This window comes from Salvelinus sp. IW2-2015, unplaced genomic scaffold (assembly GCF_002910315.2).
Source record: "Salvelinus sp. IW2-2015 unplaced genomic scaffold, ASM291031v2 Un_scaffold4741, whole genome shotgun sequence".
NCBI lineage: Eukaryota > Metazoa > Chordata > Actinopteri > Salmoniformes > Salmonidae > Salvelinus > Salvelinus sp. IW2-2015.
The window spans coordinates 11,437-36,423 of record NW_019946010.1 but is presented as its reverse complement, the minus strand read 5'-3'; the positions used below and the strand labels follow the sequence as shown (position 1 = coordinate 36,423).

General features: G+C 46.1%; 2 protein-coding genes across 2 annotated transcripts in view; one reads left to right on the top strand and one right to left on the bottom strand.

The window, feature by feature from the left end:
* The first annotated feature begins 117 nt into the window (after positions 1–117).
* Positions 118–11,784, top strand: trim25l (tripartite motif containing 25, like). The gene is made up of 8 exons (XM_070441765.1): positions 118–780; positions 4,129–4,353; positions 4,675–4,755; positions 7,199–7,244; positions 9,174–9,554; positions 10,001–10,108; positions 10,812–10,877; positions 11,150–11,784. The coding sequence occupies exons 1-8, from the start codon at positions 118–120 to the stop codon at positions 11,782–11,784; spliced, it is 2,205 nt and encodes a 734-aa protein (XP_070297866.1).
* A 1,252-nt stretch (positions 11,785–13,036) lies between these two features.
* The window catches only part of trak2 (trafficking protein, kinesin binding 2), a 21,761-nt gene continuing 9,810 nt past the window's right edge, over positions 13,037–24,987 (bottom strand). The window contains 8 exon segments of the mRNA XM_070441764.1: positions 13,037–16,201; positions 16,320–16,419; positions 16,747–17,106; positions 20,003–20,197; positions 20,861–21,165; positions 21,383–21,553; positions 21,764–21,858; positions 22,835–23,062. Of these exon segments, the coding sequence (XP_070297865.1) occupies positions 15,376–16,201; positions 16,320–16,419; positions 16,747–17,106; positions 20,003–20,197; positions 20,861–21,165; positions 21,383–21,553; positions 21,764–21,858; positions 22,835–23,062 (2,280 nt within the window). The 3' untranslated portion in view covers positions 13,037–15,375.

Genomic DNA, 24,987 nt, shown 5'->3' with positions numbered 1-24,987 from the left:
TCCATCTCTWCCTCAACTTTTTCCTCTCAGTTGCMTCTCTCTATTYTCTCTGTCTCTCTCTTCCGMTCTCTCTCTTTGTAATATTCTACATTCACCTCTGCTACCTGTGGTCTCACTATGAGTGGTAATCTGTGGACAGAGGAGCAGTTCAACTGTCCTGTGTGCCTGGACCTCCCCAATGAGCCAGTCACCATCCCGTGTGGCCACAGCTACTGCAAGGGCTGCATCAAGGACTACTGGAGCAAGGACGACCCTCGCTCCCCTGGAGTCTACAGCTGCCCCCAGTGCCGCCAGACATTCTGTCCCAAGCCCTCCTTGTCCAGGAACACCATGCTGGCAGAGGCCGTGGAGCAGCTCCGCAAGGGGGCCCTCACCACCTCCGCCAGGGAGTCCATCCGGAGCGCCCACCGTGCCAACACCATGGGTAGAGCCAAGGGAGGTTCCCGTGGTGGTGGTGTCAGCCAGCTGCCAGCCATGGCCGTGCCCTGTGACACGTGCCACGGCGCTGGAGACCAGCGGGCTGCGGTGAAGTCTTGCCTGGTGTGTATGGCGTCCTACTGCGAGGCCCACCTGAAACTGCATCAGACGAAAGCGGAGTTGAAAAAGCATGAGCTGATTGCGCCCACGGGCAAGCTGGCGCAGAAGATTTGTACCGAGCACAAGTACCTGCAGGAGTTCTACTGTCGTCAGTGCCAGATGTTTGTGTGCTGGCTGTGCACCAGTAACCAGCACAAGGACCATGAGACCACCTCCACCAAGGCAGAGCGCACGGAGAGACAGGTAAGCMCTCAGACATACAGTGCATTCGGAAACTATTCACCCCTTGATTTTTTCCACATTTTGTTACGTTACAGCCTTATTCTAAATTCAATTTTTTTTTTTTATATTCTCAAACAATATACAAACAATACCCCATAATGACAAAGCGAAAACAGGTTTTTAGGATTTTGTTCTAATGTATTCAAATATAAAACTGAAATATCACATTTGCATAAGTATTCAGACCCTTTACTCAGTACTTTGATGAAGCACATTTGGCAGCGATTACAGCCCTGAGTCTTCTTGGTTATGACGCTACAAGCTTGTCACACCTGCATTTCAGGAGTTTCTACTATTCTTCTCTGCATATCGTCTCAAGCTCTGTCGGGTTGGATGGGGAGCGTCGCTGCACAGCTATTTTCAGGTCTCTCCAGAGATGTTAGATCGGGTTCAAGTCTGGGCTCTGGCTGGGCCACTCAAGGAAATTCATAGACTTGTTCCGAAGMCACTCCTGCGTTWACTTGGCTGTGTRCTTAGGGTCGTTGTCCTGTTGGAAGATGAACCTTCACCCCAGTCTGAGGTCCTGAGCGCTCTGGAGTAGGTGTCATCAAGGATCTCTCTGTACTTTGCTCCGTTCATCTTTCCCTCGATCCTACTAGTCTCCAGTCCCTGCCGCTGAAAAACATCCCACAGCATGATGCTGCCACCACAATGCTTCACCTTAGGGATGGTGCCAGGTTTCCTCCTGACGTGACGCTTGGCATTCAGGCCAAAGAGTTCAATCTTGGTTTCATCAGACCAGAGAATCTTGTTTCTCATGATCTAAGAGTCCTTTAGGTGCCTTTTGGCAAACTCCAAGCTGGCTGTCATGTGCCTTTTACTGAGGAGTGGGTTCCGTCTGGCCACTCTACCATAAAGGCCTGATTGGTGGAGTGCTGCAGAGATGGTTGTCCTTATGGAAGGTTCTACCATCTCCACAGAGGAACTCTGGAGCTCTGTCAGAGTGACCATCGGGTTCTTGGGCCTTGGTCAGGGAGGTGACCTTCTCCCCCGATTGCTCAGTTTGGCCGACGACCAGCTCTAGGAAGAGTCTTGGTGGTTCTAAACTTCTTTCATTTCAGAATGATGGAGCCCACTGTGTTTCTGGGGATCTTCAATGCTGCAGACATTTTTTGGTACCCTTCCCCAGATCTGTGCCTTTACACAATCCTGTCTCGGAGCTCTACAGCCAATTCATTCGACCTAATGACTTGGTTTTTACTCTGACATGCACTGTCAACTGTGGGACCTTATATAGACAGGTGTGTGCCTTTCCAAATCATGTCCAATCAATTGAATTTACCACAGCTTGACACCAATCAAGTTGTAGAAACATCTCAAGGATGATCAATGGAAACAGGATGCACCTGAGCTCAATTTGAGTTTCATAGCAAAGGGTAGCAAAGGGCGGAGTAATTTGTGTCTTTTTGTAATACATTTGCAAAAATGTCTAAAAACCTGTTTTCGCTGTTGCATTGTGCGGTATTGTGGTTAGATTGGTGAATAATTTGTATTTATTTAATCCATTTTAAAATAAGTCTGTAACGTAACAAAATGTGGAAAAAGTCAAGGGGTCTGAAATACTTTACGAATGCGCTGTACATGGATACCACCATACCCACCCACTAATGTGATCAACTGCCTGGCACAAGACTGTGTTATCCCACTGAACCAAAGGCTAGTCATTCGCTCTGGGAGCTAACACAAGTCTTCAGGTCTCAGGCAACAAAACAACACCCAATCAGGTCATGTGGGGCTCTGTATGCAAAGCCAGGTTCGATTCCGCGTGGGGCCACACATACGGTACGCACACATGACCGTAAGTCATTTTGGATGAAAGCGTTTACTAAATGGTATATATTATTTTATAATATTAATCAAACACACCCCCATGTGCAGACTCACTCCACAAAAACATGTAAATACAGTCTGATCCAAACATCCATACAGGTTGCTGGGCTGTTCATGTCTCATCACAGCTGATCTGACCACACTAGAAACTGCCTCTCATTCAGCCTTTGCTGTGGTGATTCATTAGAAGTGTGTGTGTGGTGTGTTTGGTGTGTGTGTGGTGTGTGGTGGTTGTGTTGTGTGTTGTGTGTGTGGTGTGTGTGTGTGTGTTGTGTGTGTGTGTGTGTGTGTGTGTGGTGTGTTGTGTGTGGTTGTGTGTGTGTGTGTGTGTGTGTGTGTGGTGTGTGTGTGTGCGTCTGGCGTGCGTGTGTCCTGTATAGAGTAAGGTGGTGCCATATCTTAGGTGATTATGTAGTTGTCTTTGTGGCCAGTGAGGCATTCCAGACTGCATTCCAGTCCATTCAGGAGTGATTGATGTGACTGTGTTTTGCAGAAGAGCTGGCTGAGGTGCAGACAGAGAATCATCAGAGACTGAAAGAAAGAGAAGGAGAGCTGAAAGACATGAAGAAGATGCTGGAGGCAACAAAGGTAAAAGGCTTAGGACACACTACACTACACTACACCCACTACACCACACCTTACACTACTCTACACCCCATACACTACAGCCCACTACACTACACTACAGCCCACTACACTACACCACACTACACTACTCTTACACCCCACTACACTACACTACCACTACAATACACTACACTACATACAATACACTACACTACACTACACCCACTACACTAGCACCCACACTACTCTACACCCATTACACCACACCCCACTACACTACACCACACCACACTACACCCATTACACCCCACTACACTACACCCCCACTACATTACACCCCATTACACCCCACTACCACCCACTACACTACACCCCACCCCACTACATTACACCCTACTACACTATACTACACTAACACCACACTACACCCCACTACACTACACCCCATTACACCCACACTACACTACACTATACTACTCTACACCCCACCCCCACTACACCCCAGTACACCACACCCCACTCCACTACACTAAACCCCACTACACCACACTACACCCACTACACTACACCCCACTACATCCCACTAAACCCCACTACACTATACCACACTACACTATACCACACTACACACCACACAACACTCCATTACACTACACCAGTCTGTGTGTGTGTGTGTGTGTGTGTGTGTGTGTGTGTGTGTTGTGTGTGTGTGTGTTGTGTGTGTGTGTGTGTGTGTGTGTGGTTGTGTGTGTGTGTGTGTGTGTGTGTGGTGTGTGTGTGTGTGTGGTGTGTGTGTGTGTGTGTGTGTGTGTGTGTGTGTGTGTTCCTCAGTGAGTACCTTTCTATGCACTCTATACCAGTACCAGTGGCGTATGTCTTCATACCTGAGTCTGTGTCCCCAGCGCTCAGCAGACAGGGTACATGATGACACATGAGACGGTCCTGTCGGAGCTCCAGCGCTCGGTGAGAGGCTCCCAGGAGCTGGTGGAGGGTGTGATGAAACAGGCTGGGCAGGAGAAAGTAAGCGAGGCCCAGGACGTGTGGACAAGCTGCGAGGCCGAGATCGCTGAGCTGAAGAGGAGAGACAAGGACATGAAGGAGGTGTTCCGCTGTGAAGACAACATCCACTTCCTGGAGGTAGGACGCTTTTCTCTTTCTGTGACCCTTTTATATATTTTGATCCAATTAACTGCATGCAGCTTTGGTGTGGCCATATTGGACATGGCTGCCAGGGGGTAAAAGACCAAATCTGGGCTGGGTCAATAGTTAAAAAGCAGCATTGCCCTAGTCATGTTTGAAATGTGCTGCTTCTATCACAAAATACATTATTTCTTAAATGACCTGTCTTCTCTTTCTGTCATTGCCTTTCTTTCTGTCTTCATTTCTCAATTTCTGCCCTCTTCCATCCCATCCTTTCATCTCATTCTCCTTCTCCTTCTCCTGTGCGCCGCCCTCCAGACCTGTGAGTCTCTGTGCAGCCCGTTTGAGTGTAATGGATCTGTCGTGTGTGGTGGCCAATCCAGAGGCTACTTTGAGCCTGTACGTGAAGCCATCCTGAACCTACGGGAGAGAGGGGAGGACATTGCAACGTGGAACTGGGCAAGATCACCAAGACGGGTGTGTCAGAGTGGAGGACATGCATACACAACACACACACACACACACACACACACCACCACTCAACACACCACACACACACACACACACACCGACCACACACACACACAACACACACACACACACACACACACACACACACACACACACACCACACACACACACACACACACACACACACACACACACACCACACACACACACACACACACACACACACACCACACACACACACACACACACACACACACACATCGGGCACTACTAGCAGAGATCTCCATCACCTTGTTCACTATAAATATTGTCATAAAGACGGGTATTTTTTCTGCACTATGTTATAGACTGATATCAGTGGATCAATACAATGTCAATGTGTTAATAAACTGTAATTTCTCATCCTTCTCTTCAGTGAATGACACAACATTGTTCACCTTAGGAGACAAAGGTGAGTTCTGGTCCAGAAGGATGTCTCTAGCTCTGGTCCAGGTGTTCTGTGGGGCTTGAAGAAGGCTCAGCATAAGCAAGCCGCTCGTAATGCCCTGGGCCAGAGCTGCTAGAAGCCATCGATTACCAATAAACATTTAAATTTGTGGATTGACAGACTGTACTTACTCACTGCACTGTTTTCCCCATCATAGCAAAAAAAAGGGCGGCCAGAAGACGGGAGGGTTCAGGAGTTGTGAGTAGGTTTTTCCCATTTCTTTATTGGTAGTGTGAGTTGGACTTCACTGAGATTGTGAACTAATCTGAATTGGACATTTTAGTCAACAGCAAATAATGTGAGGAAAGGCAATAATTTCATTTCCGCAGTGCAAATGCTTTATACTCAGTGCCTGTTCCTTTTGGTGCTGGTCTTTTCACTTGTCTAGTTGAGTGATTGGCATCGTCATTAATTTGTGCAGCTTGGATATGAAATACATAACCTAAAAAATGATGTATTGTTCTGATGAAGGATCGTCATAGTCAGGTTTTTAATAGATTAAACAGTATGTTTTTAATGGTTAAACAGAGTTTTTTAATAGTAGACAGTATGGTTTTATGGTAAACAGTATGTTTTTAATAGTTAAACAGTAATGTTTTAAGGTTAAACAGTATGTATTTAGTGGTTAAACAGTATTGTTTTTATATGGTTAAACAGTATGTATTTAGTGGTTAAACAGTATGTTTTTAATAGTTAAACAGTATGTTTTTAATGGTTAAACAGTATGTATTATAGTGGTTAAACAGTATGTTTTAATGGTTAAACAGTATGTATTAGTGGTTAAACAGTATGTTTTTAATGGTTAAACAGTATGTTTTTATAGTTAAACAGTATGTTTTTAATGGTAAACAGTATGTTTTTAATAGTTAAACAAATGTTTTTAATAGTTAAACAGTATGTATTTAGTGGTTAAACAGTTATGTTTTAATAGTTAAACGTATGTTTTTGAATGTTTAAACAGTATGTATTAGTGGTTAAACCAGTATGTTTTTAATGGTTGAAACAGTATGTATTTTAGTGGTTCAAACAGTATGATTTTAATGGTTAACAGTAATGTATTTAGTGGTTAACCAGTATGTTTTTAATGGGTTAAACAGTAGTGTTTTAATAGTTAAACAGTTATGTTTTTAATGGTTCAAACAGTATGTATTTTAATGGTTAAACAGATTGTATTTATGGTTAAACAGTATGTTCTTAATGGTTAAACAGTATGTTTTTTAATAGTTAAACAGTATGTTTTAATGGTTAAACAGTATGTTTTTAAGGTTAAACAGTATGTATTTAGTGGGTAAACAGTATGTTTTTAATGGTTAAACGTATGTTTTTTAATGAGTTAAAACAGTATGTTTTGTAATGGTTAAACAGTATGTTTTTAATGGTTAAAAACAGTAGTGTTTTTAATGGGTTAAACATTTATTTAGTGGTTAAACAGTATGTTAATGGTTAAAACAGATGTTTTTGAATAGTTAAACAGTATGGTTTTAATGGTTAAACAGTATGTATTAGTGGTTTTAAAACAGTATGTTTTTTAATGTTAAACAGTATGTTTTTAATGGTTAAACAGTATGTTTTTTATGGTTAATACAAGTATGTTTTTAAATGGTTAAACAGGATGTTTTTAATGGGGTTAAACAGTATGTTTTAATGTAAACAGATGAAATTTTACAGTTAAAAGTATGTTTTTAATAGTGTGAGTGTTGTGCCTTTTTCTTTCAATGACTAATCCACAGTGTTTTCTGGTCTGGGATCCAAAACAACAACAACAAATCAACCGTCCTGCAGGTATGTACTGTAGCGACTGTTTCCTGTACGGTTTTAACATGTGCTTTGTGATAGGTCCTTGAATGACACATAATGATGTGTACGTTCGTCGTCGTGTTTCAGCTCCACACCACTGTCTCCGTGGCGGTTCGAGGTCCTAACTCACGTGGTAGGTGATGTCATGTGGCTAGTTTCATCACAAATCTCACTATGCAGATCATGATCAAACATTAGATCAGCTTAATCATGTCTCCTTCTGTAGGTGTAGGCCTGCGCTCTTCAGGATGTTAGGAGCAGAGAGGAACCACGAGGTCAGACGTGTGTGTGTGGTGTGTTGCATGTGTGTGTGTGTGTGTGTGTGTGTGTGTGTGTGTTGTGTGTGTGTGTGTGTGTGTGTGGTGTGTGTGTGTGTGTGTGTGTTGGTGTGTGTGTGTGTGTGTGTGTGTGTTGGTGTGTGTGTGGTGTTTTTCGTTGCAAAGGGGTTTAAACTCTTCTTCTACCTCTTTCCTTTAGCTGGACAGAGACAGTCCGAGGAGAGAGGAAAGAGAACCAGGTAACACACACACACACACACACACACAACACAACACACACACACACACACACACACACACACACACACACACACCACACACACACACACACACACACACACACACACACACACACACAGAAAGGAGAAAAGCCCAGAATGTCTTTGTGAACATAACCTCGCCACAGGTTGCCTGCCTCACAAGAGGAACATTTCCTTATGATCTGTGTATGGTCCTTCTTCCTGTCTCCTCCATCCGTACTGTGCACATCCTGAACCTCTTAAGAATAACTGCAGATATCAGTTCCATAAATTATCTCTGACCACCTCCCTAAAGTGGTCTTGACCAATACTACAAATTCAGCCATCATTAGAGTGTTTATGAAATCTACTCAACTGCCTCGCTTTTCCTCTCATTCTCTCTCTATGCAATCAGAAAGGCGTCCGGATACATAGGTTTGGTTTGCTCCTTGCAAAACCTGGCTAGGTGAAGCAAACGTCTGTGCTCGCATACTCCCTAATGACCGTCGCTTAAAAAATGAGAAAAYGCGTCAATATTACTGTTGTTTGTCCCTCTTGAAGCACCGTAGCAACAATATACCCAGTAATACTTTCTCAAAATAGTCTGAATTAATCTAAGATAAATCAAGAAATCTGTAATTAATTTTGACGTTTTTGCCAATGAGGTCTTAGTCGCATCATTTCACATKTATCTAAGATGTTTGGTGCAGTATTTCTKAAAAAAATCTGCATGAAAACTAGTCATCTCTTGTTGAATGACAAACACTTAATTGTAGAATCCCATCTATAGTTCCCACTCTTACCAAGAGTAGTCCTGTTGACCAATCTCTGACGAAGGGGCGTATAAACTTTGGCTACCGAACTTCCACTTGCCTCTAGAAAAAATGTAGTGTCTGCGAACACCAAAACCAACCAAAACGTCACAAAAATGTTTCATAATATATGATTGAACTGTTTCGACTGGGAAGCGACAGGCTTTAAGCTTACCGTATATTTTGTAGTCGAAACAGTTTAAGCATTTATTATGATGAAACGTTGTGACGTTTTGGTTCGGCAACACAACATTTTCCCTTGAGGCAAGTCGATGTTCGTTAGTCTGAAGTCTACGCCCCTTCGTCAGTGATTGGTCAACAGTATTACTGGACTAGGTACTGCTCCTAGTAGGAGTGGGAGCAGTGAACGGGATTGTTTGCTGGCTAGTTTTAATGGACATTTTTTCACTTGAGAAATACTGCACCAAACATTTTAGTTAGGTGTAAAATTGCCCGACTAGGACCTTCTTGGCAGAAAACGTCAAAAATAATTACAGATTTCTTGATTTATCTTTTTCTTCTAATTTGAGGAAGTGTTACTGGGTATGTTGTTGCTACAGTGGCTCAAGRGGGACAAAACAGTAATAKTGAGATTTTTCAAGCAAAAGTRGTTTCAACAGACGTTCGTTTCACCTAGTCGAGTTCTGCTAGAAGCAAACCGAACCTATGTATGTGGATGCCTCTAGACTCATCAATCCATGCTCACCCAGTAAAACCTCTCGTCTCTCCACAGCCAGAGAGGCAGCCCCCAGACCAAGCACCAGATCTAGTCCCACTCAGAGCCGGAGAAAGCCAGCCAGAAATAGCCCYACCCAAAGTCGAAGAGAGACGCGCAGACGCAGTCCCAGTCCCACTCCAAGTCGTACAGAGCCAGCCAGACCCAGTCCCAGTCCAAGTCGTAGAGAGCCAGCCAGACCCAGCCCTACTCCCAGCCGGAGAGAGCCAGCCAGACCAGAACCCACCACCACCCCTACCCCCGGTGCTGTTACCCAAGCCACCCCAGCCTCAGGAGCTTTCAGCCGGATGGGCTCCATAGCAAGTCTCTTCCGCTCCCATCGACGTGCCACACCGGCACCTGGGCCAGTCAACAACAACACTGGTGGAGTTAACCCATGTGAGTCCCGACCAGAGAGAATGATTGAGGCCTCTAGTCYCCAAAACGCCGTATTAGCACGGGCAGCYCCATTGAGGGCTTCCACCATTTTAATGTAGTCAACTGGGTGGCTTCCAACTCCACTGGATAATCCCTCCTGGTGACTTTCTTGGAGTCATGACAAAGGGTCATCAGGTGGGATCAGCCAATCGGAAAAATGGAAATTGCCTCAATGACGCTGCCCATGCTGTCACAGACTCTATAATGGCACAGATACAAAGATGAGTCCTCTATATATCTCTATGGTCCCGACCCTCAACGCTTTAACCCCATCAGAGGTCATACACCCTGGTCTTACTAGCCTTTCACCAGTGTAGACACTGTATAATGTACCTCAGAATGTACTTGCAGGTGCCACAGCACATTGTTTGAAAATCATGTCTATAAACATCATKCTGTTTTGACAGGGGGGATGGGTGCACTGACTGAATCCCAACCYGAAGTGAATARCAGCCTTTTCCTGGATRCGCCGACCCCTGACCCCATCATGAACCAGATGCCAGCTTTCCCTGCATGTGAGTCATCATTCATTCCTTTTCTTCATTCTCCAGTTCTTCCTCTCTACATCTGAGGAAAGCATATTGCCTATATTTACGGTTACCCTTGTTGTGATCAGTGGRGTAAAGTACTTAAGTAGCACTTTAAAGTATATTTACTTAAGTAGTTTCTTGGAGTATCTGTACTTTACTATTTATATTTTTGACAACTTTTACTTTACTACATTCCTAAAGGAAAGATTGTACTTTTTACTCCATACATTTTAAATGCTTAGCAGGACAGGAAAAGGGTTCAATTCACACACTTATAAAGAGAACACGTGGTCATCCCTGCCTCTGATTTGAGGGACTTACTAAACACATATGCATTTTTGTAAATTATGTCTCAGTGTTGGAATGTGCCCCTGCTATATGTACATTTTAAAAACTAGAAAATGGTGCCGTCTGCTTTGCTTAATATAAGGAATTTGAAATGATTTATACTCTTACTTTTGATACTTAATTATATTTAGAACCAAATACTTTTAGACTTTTACTCAAGTAGTATTTTACTGGGTGACTTTCCATTAGGGTATCTACTGTATACTTTTACTCAAGTAGTATTTTCCTGGAGTAACTTTCCATTAAGGTACCTACTGTATACTTTTACTCAAGTTGTGTACTTTTTCCACCACTGGTTGTGATCCTCTCCCCTCATACTGCCTGTCTTCGTCTGCTGTAGTGAGGGAGATAGACATCTCCAGCATCCAGGCCCCAGAGCCCAGGAGCAGAGAGGAGTTCCTGCAGTGTGAGTATAGAACAGCTAAACATCTACACAGATACAGCCTGTTCCAGTTAGCTCCCTACCCTGTGGCCTTGGCCCTCACCCTTTCATTTTTGAAGATATGAAGGGAAAGGTATGAGCATTGTAGCATCCACCATAKTGATCACAACTTTCAGATCTGAAAACTTCAGAAGGTTAGGGCCAAAGGGAAGGAGTACTCACAACAGCTGACAACCAAATCTGCAAAGTCCTTATCCCCACACCTTAACTATTCATCCATCTCTCCCCTCCCCCAGATGCCTGTACCCTGACCCTAGACACGAGGACAGCCCACCGGCGTCTGACCCTGTCGGAGGGCAACACCAAGGCAACCCTACAGGGGGCAGGGCAGCCCTACCCAGACTGCCCCCAACGCTTCGACGGCTGGACCCAGGTGCTGTGCCAGGCCCCCCTTTCCGCCSAGCGATGTTACTGGGAGGTGGATTGGCGGGGGAAGGGGTCATCAATGGGCGTGGCTTATGGAGCCCTGAGCAGGAAGGGGGCGGACGCCAGGGCYGGGCTTGGCTACAACGCCCAATCATGGAGCCTGGAGCTGTCYGATACGTGTTGCACGGCAATGCATGACAATGAGAAGAGGGACATCCCGGTGACGTACTCGCCGCGTCTGGGGTTGTTCCTGGACCTCAACGCGGGCACCCTGGCGTTCTATAGCGTGGCGGAGAGCATYGGGCACCTGCACACGTTCCGTGCCAACTTTACACAGCCACTGTATGCAGCCTTCGGGGTGGGTAGTGGGGTTGGTGTTGGACTGGACTTTGCTCTGGGTCAGTTCAGCCAGACATCCACAGCATCAAGATCTGCCCCATGTGACGAGACCTACGACCTCTGTATAGATCTGCCCCATGTGACGAGACCTACGACCTCTGTATAGATCTGCCCCATGTGACGAGACCTACGACCTCTGTATAGATCTGCCCATGTGAGACCTCGACTCTGTATAGATCTGCCCATGTGACGACCTACGACCTCTGTATAGATCTGCCCATGTGACGAGACCTACGACCTCTGTATAGATCTGCCCCATGTGAGGAGACCTACGACCTCTGTATAGATCTGCCCCATGTGACGAGACTACGACCTCTGTATAGATCTGCCCCATGTAGAGACCTACGACCTCTGTATAGATCTGCCCCATGTGAGAGATCTACGACCTCTGTATAGATCTGCCCATGTGAGCGAACCTACGACCTCTGTATAGATCTGCCCCATGTGACGAGATCTACGACCTCTGTATAGATCTGCCCCATGTGAGAGACCTACGACCTCTGGTATAGATCTGCCCCATGTGATGTGACCTACGACCTCTATCACCGCTTTATATGACATAATTTAACAAGAATCAGTTTGTTTCCTAAACATTTACAAAACAGCCCCAGTGCTGCACTTCTGACAAACAAATTACATACAAACACTAATAGAAGACTGAACTGACAAATGGTGTGGGGTGTAGTGTGTACGTATACACACACACATCCATTAGTTATAAGACAATAAATATAAGACAACCAAATCATTTCTCATTTCCTTTATTAAAACAAAAGCACCAAAATGGTAYTCTTGGGTATTTTATGAAGCATGGAGGAGAGGTGCCAGYTCGAAAACCAATAATGAACACTTCCAACTACACAGAGCCCATAACAACCTCCATCATCACCCATCAGCTCCATTCAATAGAGKCAACGGTGTGAGTCATAGAACTAGATTCAATAGAACGAACAGTGTCTTCKCCTCTCTCCTCCTATACCTCCCCCATAGCAGAAACCCTAGTATAAAACMGATGCTCTTTCCTCGTGGTTACAWAGGTAATAGGTATTACAACACACACYKSKKKACAKAYKYRWTRWKARMYMWTTTYYWWWMSASWMWTYMWRYGTWRTYAWAWKKWGWRWMKWWYYKWTSKCWMRTRYMYMTRCKTRWRKKWYMMMKYMCACAKAARYYWSMKAKAWAAKWYWRMWCWWSAWYKYKTYKWWAARWWKTTARRWRRMWTYATAARAKKYRAMTWMWTGKTYRWARKWKSTKMWKWWAWRAWRAWTWMTRYRRAKWAATAWTWRRTKKRWASTYYTSWRRMRWYWWKAMSWMYWWAAYWYSWGRASWWSAMMYGMYYYYMWSYMKWGYWSGYKSGMWAYYAAAYYYGMWWWAGCAGGGACGTCTGAGGGTCACTCCAGGGGTCAAGTATGGGTCKAAGGGCACAGGGTCAAAGGGTCACACGCTAGTCTAGCTAGCTTGAAATACAGAACCTGTTTTGCTAGCATTCCACTTCATGTACTCTGTATCATGTGAASACTGGAGTGGAATGAGAACACAGACTGGTACCCAGGCTCTAGTCTAGCCCCTCCACACTCCAGTAGACCTGAAAGGAATAACAATATGGGATTTGTTTGACCTTGACCTCTGATAGGCTAGCTGGAATTTCCCCATATTGCTTAGGCTCTGCCGCTATACTCATCAAGTCCTTTCAGATGTAAAATAAATAGCATTACAGGAGATGGTACTAGAGGACGTTAGTCTCATAGCTGTTCAATATCACACAACACCATGTTGCCCTCTACTGGCCACTGAGTGAATAGAGTACCTTTTAAGACCATAACCACAGTAGTAGTGAACCATGCAATAGATGAGACTCAGAGCTGGATTAAAACATAGTACACCCACTACTACCGAGGATGCTGATGGTTCCCCGTTTGGGACCAAACCTCTTGTACCAGGAGCATGTTGATGAGGTAAACGTTGTGGAACGTTAGAACTGTCTTGAATAGAGCTGACGTGATTCCTCATGTCAGAGGCATAGTTGTTCTGCATATATTTCTACCGGAACATTCCACAACGGTGTGCCCTAATGAATGCAGACCTGAGCACGCCATGGGCCTGAGATAAGGGACTGTTCAGATAAGAGCTGTTTGGACCTGTGCTGTTAAAAAGCCTCTCCAGCGACTACCGTGTTCTCCATTTCCAYTCAATAACCTTGTAACCTTCCATCCCAAATCGACCCCTAAGCCCTATGCACTTGTGGGGAGTCTGTCAGGATTTGACAGGTGTAAGCAATTTGGTAATACATCTACCTTGCCCTCTGATAGGCTAGGTGGAAGTTTCACCATATTGGTTATACCAATCAAATCCTCTCAGATCTCCACAAGCTGAGGAATAGTCCATCCCAGCTGCATCCTAGCCTGGTTCCAGATCAGTTTGTGCTGTAACATGACAATGACAATAGGGGTATGGCAAGACCGCACAAACAGATCTGGGACCAGGCTAACGGCATCCCAAACAAAACCTACCGATCCCACTAAGTGTCTAATAAAATATYCACATGGCTTTAAACCAAAAACACCCAAWCAGGCTTCTCCTTTAGGCTTTACAACKTCTTCCTTATGAGAGACCTGAGGAGGAGCAGCCTCGGACCTGTCAGTCAGACCACTACAGCCAATCACGCTGCACGGCTGGGCCCTACCCACCCCCAGAGGGCCAGGTGCATGCTGGGTCCTGTAGGCAAAGAAGTGTGTCCTTTTCAGGACACACCATGCATTTCAGAGACTGGTTGTAGCCTATTACAATGCACAGAGAGAGTTGCAAAAGGATCATTGTGTTAGTAACACTGGGATTGCTAGATTGTAGTTCCCTAGCAACGMGCTGGCAGTAGTAAGGTGCATGGGCACCAGCCTGGTTCCTAAGAGAAGCTAAGGGCCGTAGCGAGGCTAGCTAGCGTATATACATGACAAACTGTTCTACTGCTTTTAAAAATGAACTTTAGAAAGCTATTCAAACTACAGAACAACAAGCCCCTAGACAGTGAGGCTCTGGAGGCTCAAGCTCTCTCTTTACACTGCTCTTCTCTCATCCCCCCTCATCTCTGTCCTCCTCATCTCTCTCCCTCATCTCTTTCTCTTGCTTGTTCTTCCTCTCCTTGACACCACAGTCAAAATTCATTCTGCCACTTCCCCTTTTTACCTATTTTTCTCTTCTTCCCCATCCCTCTAACATTCTCAAGCCCTCATCAACTTACTTATTCCCTCGGTCTTCCCATCTTTTGAGCATCCAGAGCCTCACAGATGAATAACTACTGTAGCAGGAGCAGAGCAGAAGAGAGCAGAGAGAATGTCTACCTACAGCGCCCCTAGAGGGCTGGAGGGGGAAGGCAGGCAAGGCTAGGAACAGCTAATAAWGCCCTTTGCAGGCAAGCTAAGGCTTTGAAAATGGCATGCACACCGTGGCATTAATGCAGGTTTACAATTTTAACAATATTGTGCTTTTAAAAAGAATTTGTAAAAAAAAGGAGAGGGACTTTTTTTCCCACTTGTTGCCCTTTTCTTCGCCGAATATCAGTCTAAAAGAGATGCGGAGAAGGAGCAAGGCAGGGAGGGATGGAGGGGGGAAAGAGGAGGGAGGAGAGAGGGTGTGGGCCCAAATGGTTCTGTTCAGCTTGGCTCCCCTCCAAACCCTGCCGCCCTGTAGTGTCATAACTTCTTCAYCGTTTGAGTGAAGGGGGTGGGGCGTGGGAGGTGGAGGCGGGCCTAGGGCGGACAGAGCGCTGCCCCTTCAGGTTGCCCCAAAGGGGCGGGGCGATGGCGAGGGAGGTGGGTGGTTGAGGTGGGGCCTGGCCCGGATGGTGGGAGGGGCTTCCCTGCACCACTCCAATCATAGCTGGGAGGCTCTGGTTCCGCCGCAGGCCGTCCAATAGGCTGCCTCCGCCTGTGGCTAGGAAGGTGGCCGAGTCCTGACACCCCAGGCCCTCCGACAACGGCTCCGCCCCCTGGAGTACCTTGACCAATCCCAGCCGGCGTAGCCTCTCGACTAAGTTTACATTGATGGGGTCGGGTTTGGCTTTGGATTTGATTCTGGGMCCGTGGCTGAAGCTATGTGAGGCGGGGTCGGGGCTGGGGAGGTTGGGCCGATGGGTGCGGCCAAACTTCAGCCCATACACGTCCTGGAGGAAGAGCTCGGCCGGACGCGACGCCAGGAAGTTGTCACAGGTGGCTGGCGCCGAGGCGCGGGACTCAAAAGGCACAGGCGAGGGGGTCGGCGAGTGGGACGGGGAGTTGGGGGGCGTGCTGGGGAGGAGACGCTGGGGGAGTGGGGCTTTAAGGTGAGAGGGAGGGGGGGCGTCGGCGGTAGAGAGGGAAGCAGAGATGCCCCTCTCCAGGACCAGCTTGGCCAGGCCACAGGGGGCGGGGGGACGGCGAGGGGGGAAGGAGTCCAACCCCAAACTCAGCCTGCAGGGGGTCACCGGGGTGCTGGGGCCTGTCCTCATGGAGCTGGGAGTGTACTCTGAGACAGAAGACTGACAGTGGGAACTGAGAGAGAGAGAGACAAGACAATGTTACCCCACACAGCCATGTCATAAACACTACAGCACAAACACACAACACCAATCACCTTCATAGTCATATGTGTGTGTGTGTGTGTGTGTACCTGGAGGTGACCTGGGTGATGTCAGAGGGGTGCAGGATGCGGCAGGTTGTGAAGGTGTAGGTGGAAGATGTTGAACTCTGACATTTCCCRGGGTTATAAACTGAAGAGACAAAACACACCATTCAAACTTCCATCACAGACCAACGGCTTCCAATAAGGACCCTTTTCAGTTTCTTATCTTGGGAAAGAAATATTGACACGTGTCCACCACGTTGTTATGGTTGTTGTGGCTGAGCGTCAGGCAGCATGGTGAAACATATTGTGCTCTTCTAAGGCGAAGACGATTATGTCAGAGGGGAAAAACAGTCTCCGTTGATTGCAGTAACTTATTTGGTGTTTTAATATCGCAAACGGACACAGCTGTTTTATCATTAAGGATTCCAGCTATAACGTTAAACTTTTAATGTAATTATTCTTTTTTACTTACCTGACGAGGATGTAGTAGTAGTAAGACTGGTGACAGTCAGGCTCTGMGATTGGACAGGAGCCATGGACGATACAGTGATGGGCGGAGCCAAGAGGGCCGGGCTCCTGATGATGTCACAGGGGGCATTATAGGTCATAGGGAGGTCACAGGTGATCGGGATTAGAGGGAGCTGTGGAGAGCCTGGTACTGGTAGGAAAACGGGAGACACCGGTGGCCCGTTCAACGGCAAACGCTCCCTAATACTCTCCCTGTTCTCTTCCGGTGTCGACGAGCACTGCACCTTGAAGGTGATCCCTCCTTCCTCCTCCTCTTCCTCCTCCCTCTTCTCCCAGGCGTCTGTCCCTTCCTTCCCTCTGTTTCCTGAAAAGTCCAAAACCTTTGTTAGTGAGACTGCTAAATTATTTTAAACCAATCGTTTACAAAAAACTATTTTCATAATAATATTAATAAGACATAGTACTTATGTAGCACATTTTCAATACCCAGTCAGTCATTTTACAATAGGATATATATATATATATATATAAACTCAGCAAAAAAACAACGTCCCTTTTTCAGGACCCTGTCTTTCAAAAATAATTCATAAAAATCAAAATATCTTCACAGATCTTCATTGTAAAGGGTTTAAACACAGCTTCCCATGCTTGTTCAATGAACCATAAACAACTAATGAACATGCACCTGTGGAATGGTCGTTAAGACACTAACAGCTTACAGACGGTAGGCAATTATTAAGGTCAGTTATGAAAAGGACACTAAAGAGGACACTAAAGAGGCCTTTCTACTGGCTCTGAAAAACACCAAAAGAAAGATGCSTAAGGTCCCTGCTCATCTGCATGAACGTGCCTTAGGCATGTTGCAAGGAGGCATGAGGACTGCAGATCTGGCCAGGGCAATAGATTGCAATGTCCGTACTCTTAGACAGTGGCAGACCACGTGTAACAACACCTGCAAAAGGATCGGTACCTCCGAACATCACACCTGCGGTACAGGTACAGGAACGCACAATCCCTCCATCAGTGCTCAGACTGTCCGCAATAGGCTGAGAGAGGTTGGACTGAGGGCTTGTAGGCCTGTTGTAAGGCAGGTCCTCACCAGACATCACCGGCAACAACGTCGCCTACGGGCACAAACCCACCTTCGCTGGACCAGACAGGACTGGCAAAAACTTATCTTCCCTGACGAGTCGCGGTTTTATCTCACCAGTGGTGATGGTCGGATTTGCGTTTATCGTCAAAGGAATGAGCGTTACACAGAGGCCTGTACTCTGGAGTGGGATCGATTTGGAGGTGGAGGGTCCGTCATGGTCTGGGGCGGTGTGTCACAGCATCATCGGTCTGAGCTTGTTGTCATTGCAGGCAATCTCAACGCTGTGCGTTACAGGYAAGACATCCTCCTCCCTCATGTCGTACCCTTCCTGCAGGCTCATCCTGACATGACCCTCCAGCATGAAAATGCCACCAGCCATACTACTCGTTCTGCGCGTGATTTCCTGCAAGACAGGAATGTCAGTGTTCTGCCATGGCTAGCGAAGATCTCAATCCCAATGAGCACATCTGGGACCTGTTGGATCGGAAGTTGAGGGGTCGGGCCATTCCCCCCAGAAATGTCCGGGAACTTGCAGGTGCCTTGGTGGAAGAGTGGGGTAACATCTCACAGCAAGAATGGGCAAATCTGGTGGGCAGTCCATGAGGAGATTGCATTGCAGTACTTATGCAGCTGGTGGCACACCACTGACTATTACTTTGATTTTGACCCCCCCCCTTTGTTCATGGACACATTATTCCATTTCGGTAGTCAATGTCTGTGGAACTTTTTCAATTTATGTCTCAGTTGTTGAATCTTGTTATGTTCATAAAATATTTAACACATGTAAGTTTGCTGAAAATAAACGCAGTTGACAGTGAGAGGACGTTTCTTTTTTTCCTGAGTTTATAACAGTTGAAGTCGGAAGTTAACATACCCTCAATTAGCATTTGGTAGCATTCGCTTTAAATTGTTTAACTTGGGTCAAATGTTTCGGGTAGCCTTCCACAAGCTTCCCACAATAAGTTGGGTGAATTTTGGCCCATTCCTCCTGACAGTCCTTAAGCCATTTTGCCACAACTTTGGAAGTATGCTTGGGGTCATTGTCCATTTGGAAGACTCATTTGCGACCAAGCTTAACTTCCTGACTGATGTCTTGAGATGTTGCTCAATATATCACATAATTGTCTTCCTCATGATGCCATCTATTTTGTGAAGTGCACGGTCCCTCTTGCAGCGAAGCACCCCCACAGCATTATGCTGCCACCCAGTGCTTCACGGTTAGGATGGTGTTCTTCGGGCTTGCAAGCTCCCCCTTTTCCTCCAAACATAACGATGGCCATTATGCCAAACAGTTCCATTTTTGTTTCATCAGACCAGAGGACATTTCTCCAAAAAGTACGATCTTTGTCCCCATGTGCAGTTGCAAACCGTAGTCTGGCTTTTTTATGGCGGTTTCGAGCAGTGGCTTCTTCCTTGCTGAGCGCCTTTCAGGTTATGTCGATATAGGACTCGTTTTACTGTGGATATAGATACTTTTGTCCCCGTTTCCTCCAGCATCTTCACAAGGTCCTTTGCTGTTCTGGGATTGATTTGCACTTTTCGCACCAAAGTACGTTCATCTCTAGGAGACAGAACACATCTCCTTCCTGAGCGGTATGACGGCTGCGTGGTCCCATGGTGTTTAATCTTGCATACTATTTTTTGTACAGATGAACGTGGTACCTTCAGGTGTTAGAAATTGCTCCCAAGGATGAACCAGACTTGTGCAGGTCTACAATTTTTTTTTCAGGGGTCTAGGCTGATTTAATTTGATTTTCTCATGATGTCAAGCAAAGGGCACTGAGTTTGAAGGTAGGCCTTGAAATACATCCACAGAATGATGTCATTAGCCTATCAGAAGCTTCTAAAGCCATGACATCATTTCTGGAATTTCCCAGCTGTTTAAAGGCACAGTCAACTAGTGTATGTAATCTTCTGACCCACTGGAATTGTGATACAGTGAATTATAAGTGAAATAATCTGTCTGTAAACAATTGTTGGAAAAATTACTTGTGTCATGCACAAAGTAGATGTCCTAACTGATTGCCAAAACTAGTTTGTTAACAAGAAATTTGTGGAGTGGTTGAAAACGAGTTTAATGACTCCAACCTAAGTGTATGTAAACTTCCGACTTCAACTGTATATACATATATATTACATTGTGAATGTACATAGTGAAAAAAAGTACCTCTCATGTCATATTTCTGTTTTCATCACCCTCCCTCTTCGTCTTCCTCCAGGTCGGTGAGGCGGTAGACGGCATCGGCGAGAGCATCATGGGCGAGGGGCCGAAAGCCCTTGGTGACCACGCCTGGGTGGGGGTCCAGGATTGTGCCCAGGTGGGGCTTGGCCAGCTGCTGCCAGTGGTGCAGAGTCAGAGAGCCTAGATGGGTCAGAGGTTAAATGTTAGGGGTCAGGTTTCAAATGCGTTACTCACAGTCTAATATTCACAGATGACAATAAGGAGTGTTACAGTTGACAYATATCATAATGTGACCAAGTGGGTTCAAACTCTGGTCTCAGGGAGCCTAGAGAGGGTAAAGGTTAGAGGTCYGGGATCAATGTGTTACATCACAACTAAACTAAAACTCCTAATTAATATCCTAATTACAAGAGTACCAGTATACAGATATGATAATATAGACGTCATAGCTATTGGGTCAGGAATAACTCCTGGATAGATGGCATAGCTTTTGGCTGCATTCCAGGCCACCTACATTCAGTAACCACATCTCTAAGGCTGCGTTTAGACAGGCAGCCCAATTCTGATATTTTTCTCACCAATTGGTCTTTTGTCCAATCACATCAGATCTTTTCACATCAGATATTGGTCTTTTGACCAATCACCTCTGATAAAATCGTGACAAAAAGATCCGATTTGGGCTGCCTGTCTAAACGCAGCCTAACATAATGAAATATGATGCCTGACTGCAAAAGATGATGTGGCATTCAATCACTGGTTAATTTGTGCAGCGGGGCTGCTTATCGCACAGCCTGGAACGTGCCCATTATCATGACTACACTTAAAGCATGAACATATCCTTACCCTCCATGGGCTTGACGATCTGCAGCTTCTCAGGCAGGAAGGTCTTAAAACAGCTGGACGAGACCGAGAACTCTGATAGGTTGGTGAAGGATGACATGACGCTGCTCATTGGTGAGCTGTAGCCACTCCCCTCCACATCCGATTCCGCTCCCCCGGCCAGGGCCTCCAGCTTCTTGTCGCGTTCCGCCTGGAAGAACTGCCGCTCGCACAGGAAATTCTGCCGCCGCAGGGAGAGGCGGTGCAGCGCCGACACGAGGTCATTTCCTCCTGGTGCGCCAGGCTTGCCGAGCGGGACCTCCTCCCTWCTACAAAGACAGACACGCAACACAAAACACATGCTTACCCAAATATACTCCTCTGTAGGCTCTAAATTCACTGAAATAAATTTTAATTAAATCATACAAAATAATATGCTTTAAATTCTCTCACATATTGTTGACACTGACTCAATGAATCCACTACAGTCAATACAGGTCCTTTAGACTGCAGGTCTAACAATCAGGATCAACCTGGGTCACTCACTTGGCGCTGCCGTGTGATTGGTCGATCCCCTGTYCGGACAGGAAGGGCTGGGCTGTCATCACCAGGCAGCTGCCTCCCGAGCCGGGGATAGGGGGCGTGGCCATCGCCGCAGCTCGCTCTACCGACTCGTTGACCACGCGTACAGTCTGAAACACCCTCTTCTGGGAAATTCTGGGGATGGGGAGAGAGGGAGGAAGAAAGGAGAGGAAGAGAGGAGGGGAGTTAGAAGAGAGGAGGGGAAGAGAGGAGGGGAAGAGGAAGAGAGGAGGGGAGTTAGAGGAGAGGAAGAGAGGCGGGGAGCTTCTGCTTTGATTGCTTTTGCTCTTCTGTTTATGAGTGTGTGTTTGTTGTTGTCGGTGTGTGTGTGTGTTCTATACTGACTTTTGGTCCTGGAAAGCCACCTCGTCCTCGACACTCAGCTCTCTCCTCATGGTGCCCTCAATCTCTGCTGCCAGGGAGTCCTGAGACACAGCCATTTACACTCATTAATAGGTACACACACTATTGGGCACACGCACACATATTCACACATTTATAGGCATTGACACACACACACACACTAGGGACGGGCATCTTACCCTTTAAAGATAATTTGATAGGTACCTAGATACATGGGCTCCAATACGATACAGGAACGATACGTTTTAGTTTGAAATGATTGGGTTTAATTAGAGAATGAATCGATGCACTAACATTTGCTGCATAAACACATTCATTTTCCATTCTGAATAAAAATCTGCTGCTGATGGAGCTCATGAGCTGTTCCTCTCTGAGCTGGATCTGTCTGAGCTGACTTCTCTGAGCTGGATCTGTCTGAGCTGTTCCTCTCTGAGCTGGATCTGTCTGAGCGACTTCTCTGAGCTGGATCTGCTCTGAGCTGATTCTCTGAGCTGGATCTGTCTGAGCTGACTTCTCTGAGCTGGATCTGTCTGAGCTGACTTCTCTGGACTGGATCTGTCTGGAGCGTTCCTCTCTGAGCTGGATCTGTCTGAGCTGACTTGTGTGTCTGTGTGTAAATGATGTATGCCATTTAGGCACCTGATCTGAGCCATAAAGGAGACTAGGCATCTACCACCCCATTACCACTATCAGATTAGGTGGGCAATGTAGCCTGTTTTTTCTCCCCCCACTTTGGTTGTAAAATCCCCATCACCCACTGATTAACTTGATGTTTTTGCAGCTTAAGTCTTTGAGGTAGTAATGTATCAATATTTATTGTTTACAAATTAGCTATGACATGGCCAATGAATATATGGCACAACTTTGAATTTCACCCGTTTTCAAATTTTTATTGCGTGTTCTCCCCTCGCTTCGACCACGCAGTGCGCCTCGCAGAAATTATTTGCTTTCCTCATTATTAAATMATCAGCTTTACCCTGTATATCTAAAAATTACCATATACACTGATTGTTTAAAGCAAAACTGCCAAAACTAAAGTAACAGGCCGCCTACCTCACGCAACATCACATTAGTGGAAACCAAATCAAACTGTTTGGCCCTCCATTTCCTGTAGTCCACAATCAACTCCTTTGTCTTGCTCACATTGAGAGAGAGGTTGTTGTCCTGGCACCACACTGCCAGGTCTCTGACCTCCTCCCTATAGGCTGTCTCATCSTTGMCGGTGATCAGGCCTACCACTGTTGCGTCGTCAGTAAACTTAATGATGGTGTTGGAGTCGTGCTTGGCCACACAGTCGAGGGTGAAGAGGGAGTACAGGAGGGGACTAAGCACGCACCCCTGAGGGGCCCCAGTGTTGGCAGATGTGTTGTTACCTACCCTTACCATCTGGGGGCGGCCCGTCAGGAAGTCCAGGATCCAGTTGCAGAAGGAGATGTTTAGTCCCAGGGTCCTTAACTTAGTGATGAGCTTTGWGGGCACTATGGTGTTGAACACTGAGCTGTAGTCAAGGAACAGCATTCTCACATGGGTGTTCCTTTTGTCCAAGTGGGAAAGGGCAGTGTTGAGTGAGATTGAGATTGCGTCATCTGTGGATCTGTTGGGGCGGTATGCGAATTGGAGTGGGTCTAGGGTTTCTGGCATGATGGTGTTCATGTGAGCCATGACCAGCCTTTCAAAGCACTTCATGGTTACCAGCGTATGTGCTACGGGGCGGTAGTCATTTAGGCAGGTTACCTTAGTGTTCTTGGGCACAGGGACTATGGTGGTCTGTTTGAAACATGTAGGTATTACAGACTTGGCCAGGAAGAGGTTGAAAATGTCAGTGAAGACACTTGGCAGTTTGTCCGCGCATGCTTTGAGTACACGTCCTGGTAATCCGTCTGGCCCCGCGGCTTTATGAATGTTGACCTGTTTAAAYGGTCTTGCACACATCGGCTACGGAGCGCGTGATCACACAGTCCTCCGGAACAGCTCTCATGCATGCTTRAGTGTTGCTTGCCGCAAAGCGACCATGAAGGGCATTTAGCTTGTCTGGTAGCCTCGCATCACTGGGCAGCTCGCAGCTGGGTTTCCCTTCGTAGTACGTAATAGTTTTCAAGCTCTGCCACATCCAGAGCCGGTGTAGTAGGATTCAATCTTAGTCCTATATTGACACTTTGCCTGTTTGATGGTTCGTCTTAGCGCATAGCGGGTTTCCTTATAAGCGTCCGGATTAGTGTCCAGCTCCTTGAAAGCGGRAGCTCTAGCCTTTAGCTTGGTGTGGATGAATCCTGTGATCCATGGCTTCTCATGGCAGGCCTGGTTGTTGCTAGATATGTTTGCGTTGGAGCCAATTTTAGCTAACCCTTTTCCTAACCTTAATCTAATTCTCCTAACCTGCTGCGAAAAGTAACTTCTGCTAGTAAAATCCGGCAGACCTGAGGTTTCCACTAATGCAATACAGCCTCCTGCCCAACTTCCACATAACATGATAATTCGGATAGCTCATGTGGGTGCTAGAAAGCAGGCCAGGTAGTGCTAGGTATCAACAGCCAATCCACTAGGGGTTGGAAGCTATAGTGAGCTTAGATTGGTCAATAGCYCCACGATGTCGCAGAGTATTTGCAAAAAGTTCAGCTTTCCCCATTTTTAGTACCGCCCTGTTCATGCTTCCTCGACCATGCTCACATCACCCAACGGCCCCCTCCACCCACTTCACTCCCTAGAAAATGAATGGGGCTCCGTTGTTTAATCACCCCCAGCGTGCTAGATGGAAATGCATGTTACTTCACGTTGGTCAGCGTGTGAAGCTGGGCACAGTGAGCAGTTTAACTAGACTAATGATATTGCCTGGGGTTGTTCGGCATTGCAAAATGACGCTCAACACAGTTACATGCAGCTCAACATTGAAGGAGAGGKCACATCAGTTGTCACAAAATATGAGGTATTTTCTAAAGGTAGAAAGAAAACAATATGAGCAAAAGATGAGTGAACCAGCGTTTTTTTCACTTTGAATATATTTTCTGACCGATGGTTCAGTTTGGGTTCCGCAGACCGAAGCACTTGTATCTTAAACATTTGAAATGAGGTATTTTCTAAAGGTAGAAAGAAAACAATATGAGCAAAAGATGAGTGAACCAGCGTTTTTTTCACTTTGAATATATTTTCTGACCGATGGTTCAGTTTGGGTTCCGCAGACCGAAGCACTTGTATCTTAAACATTTGAA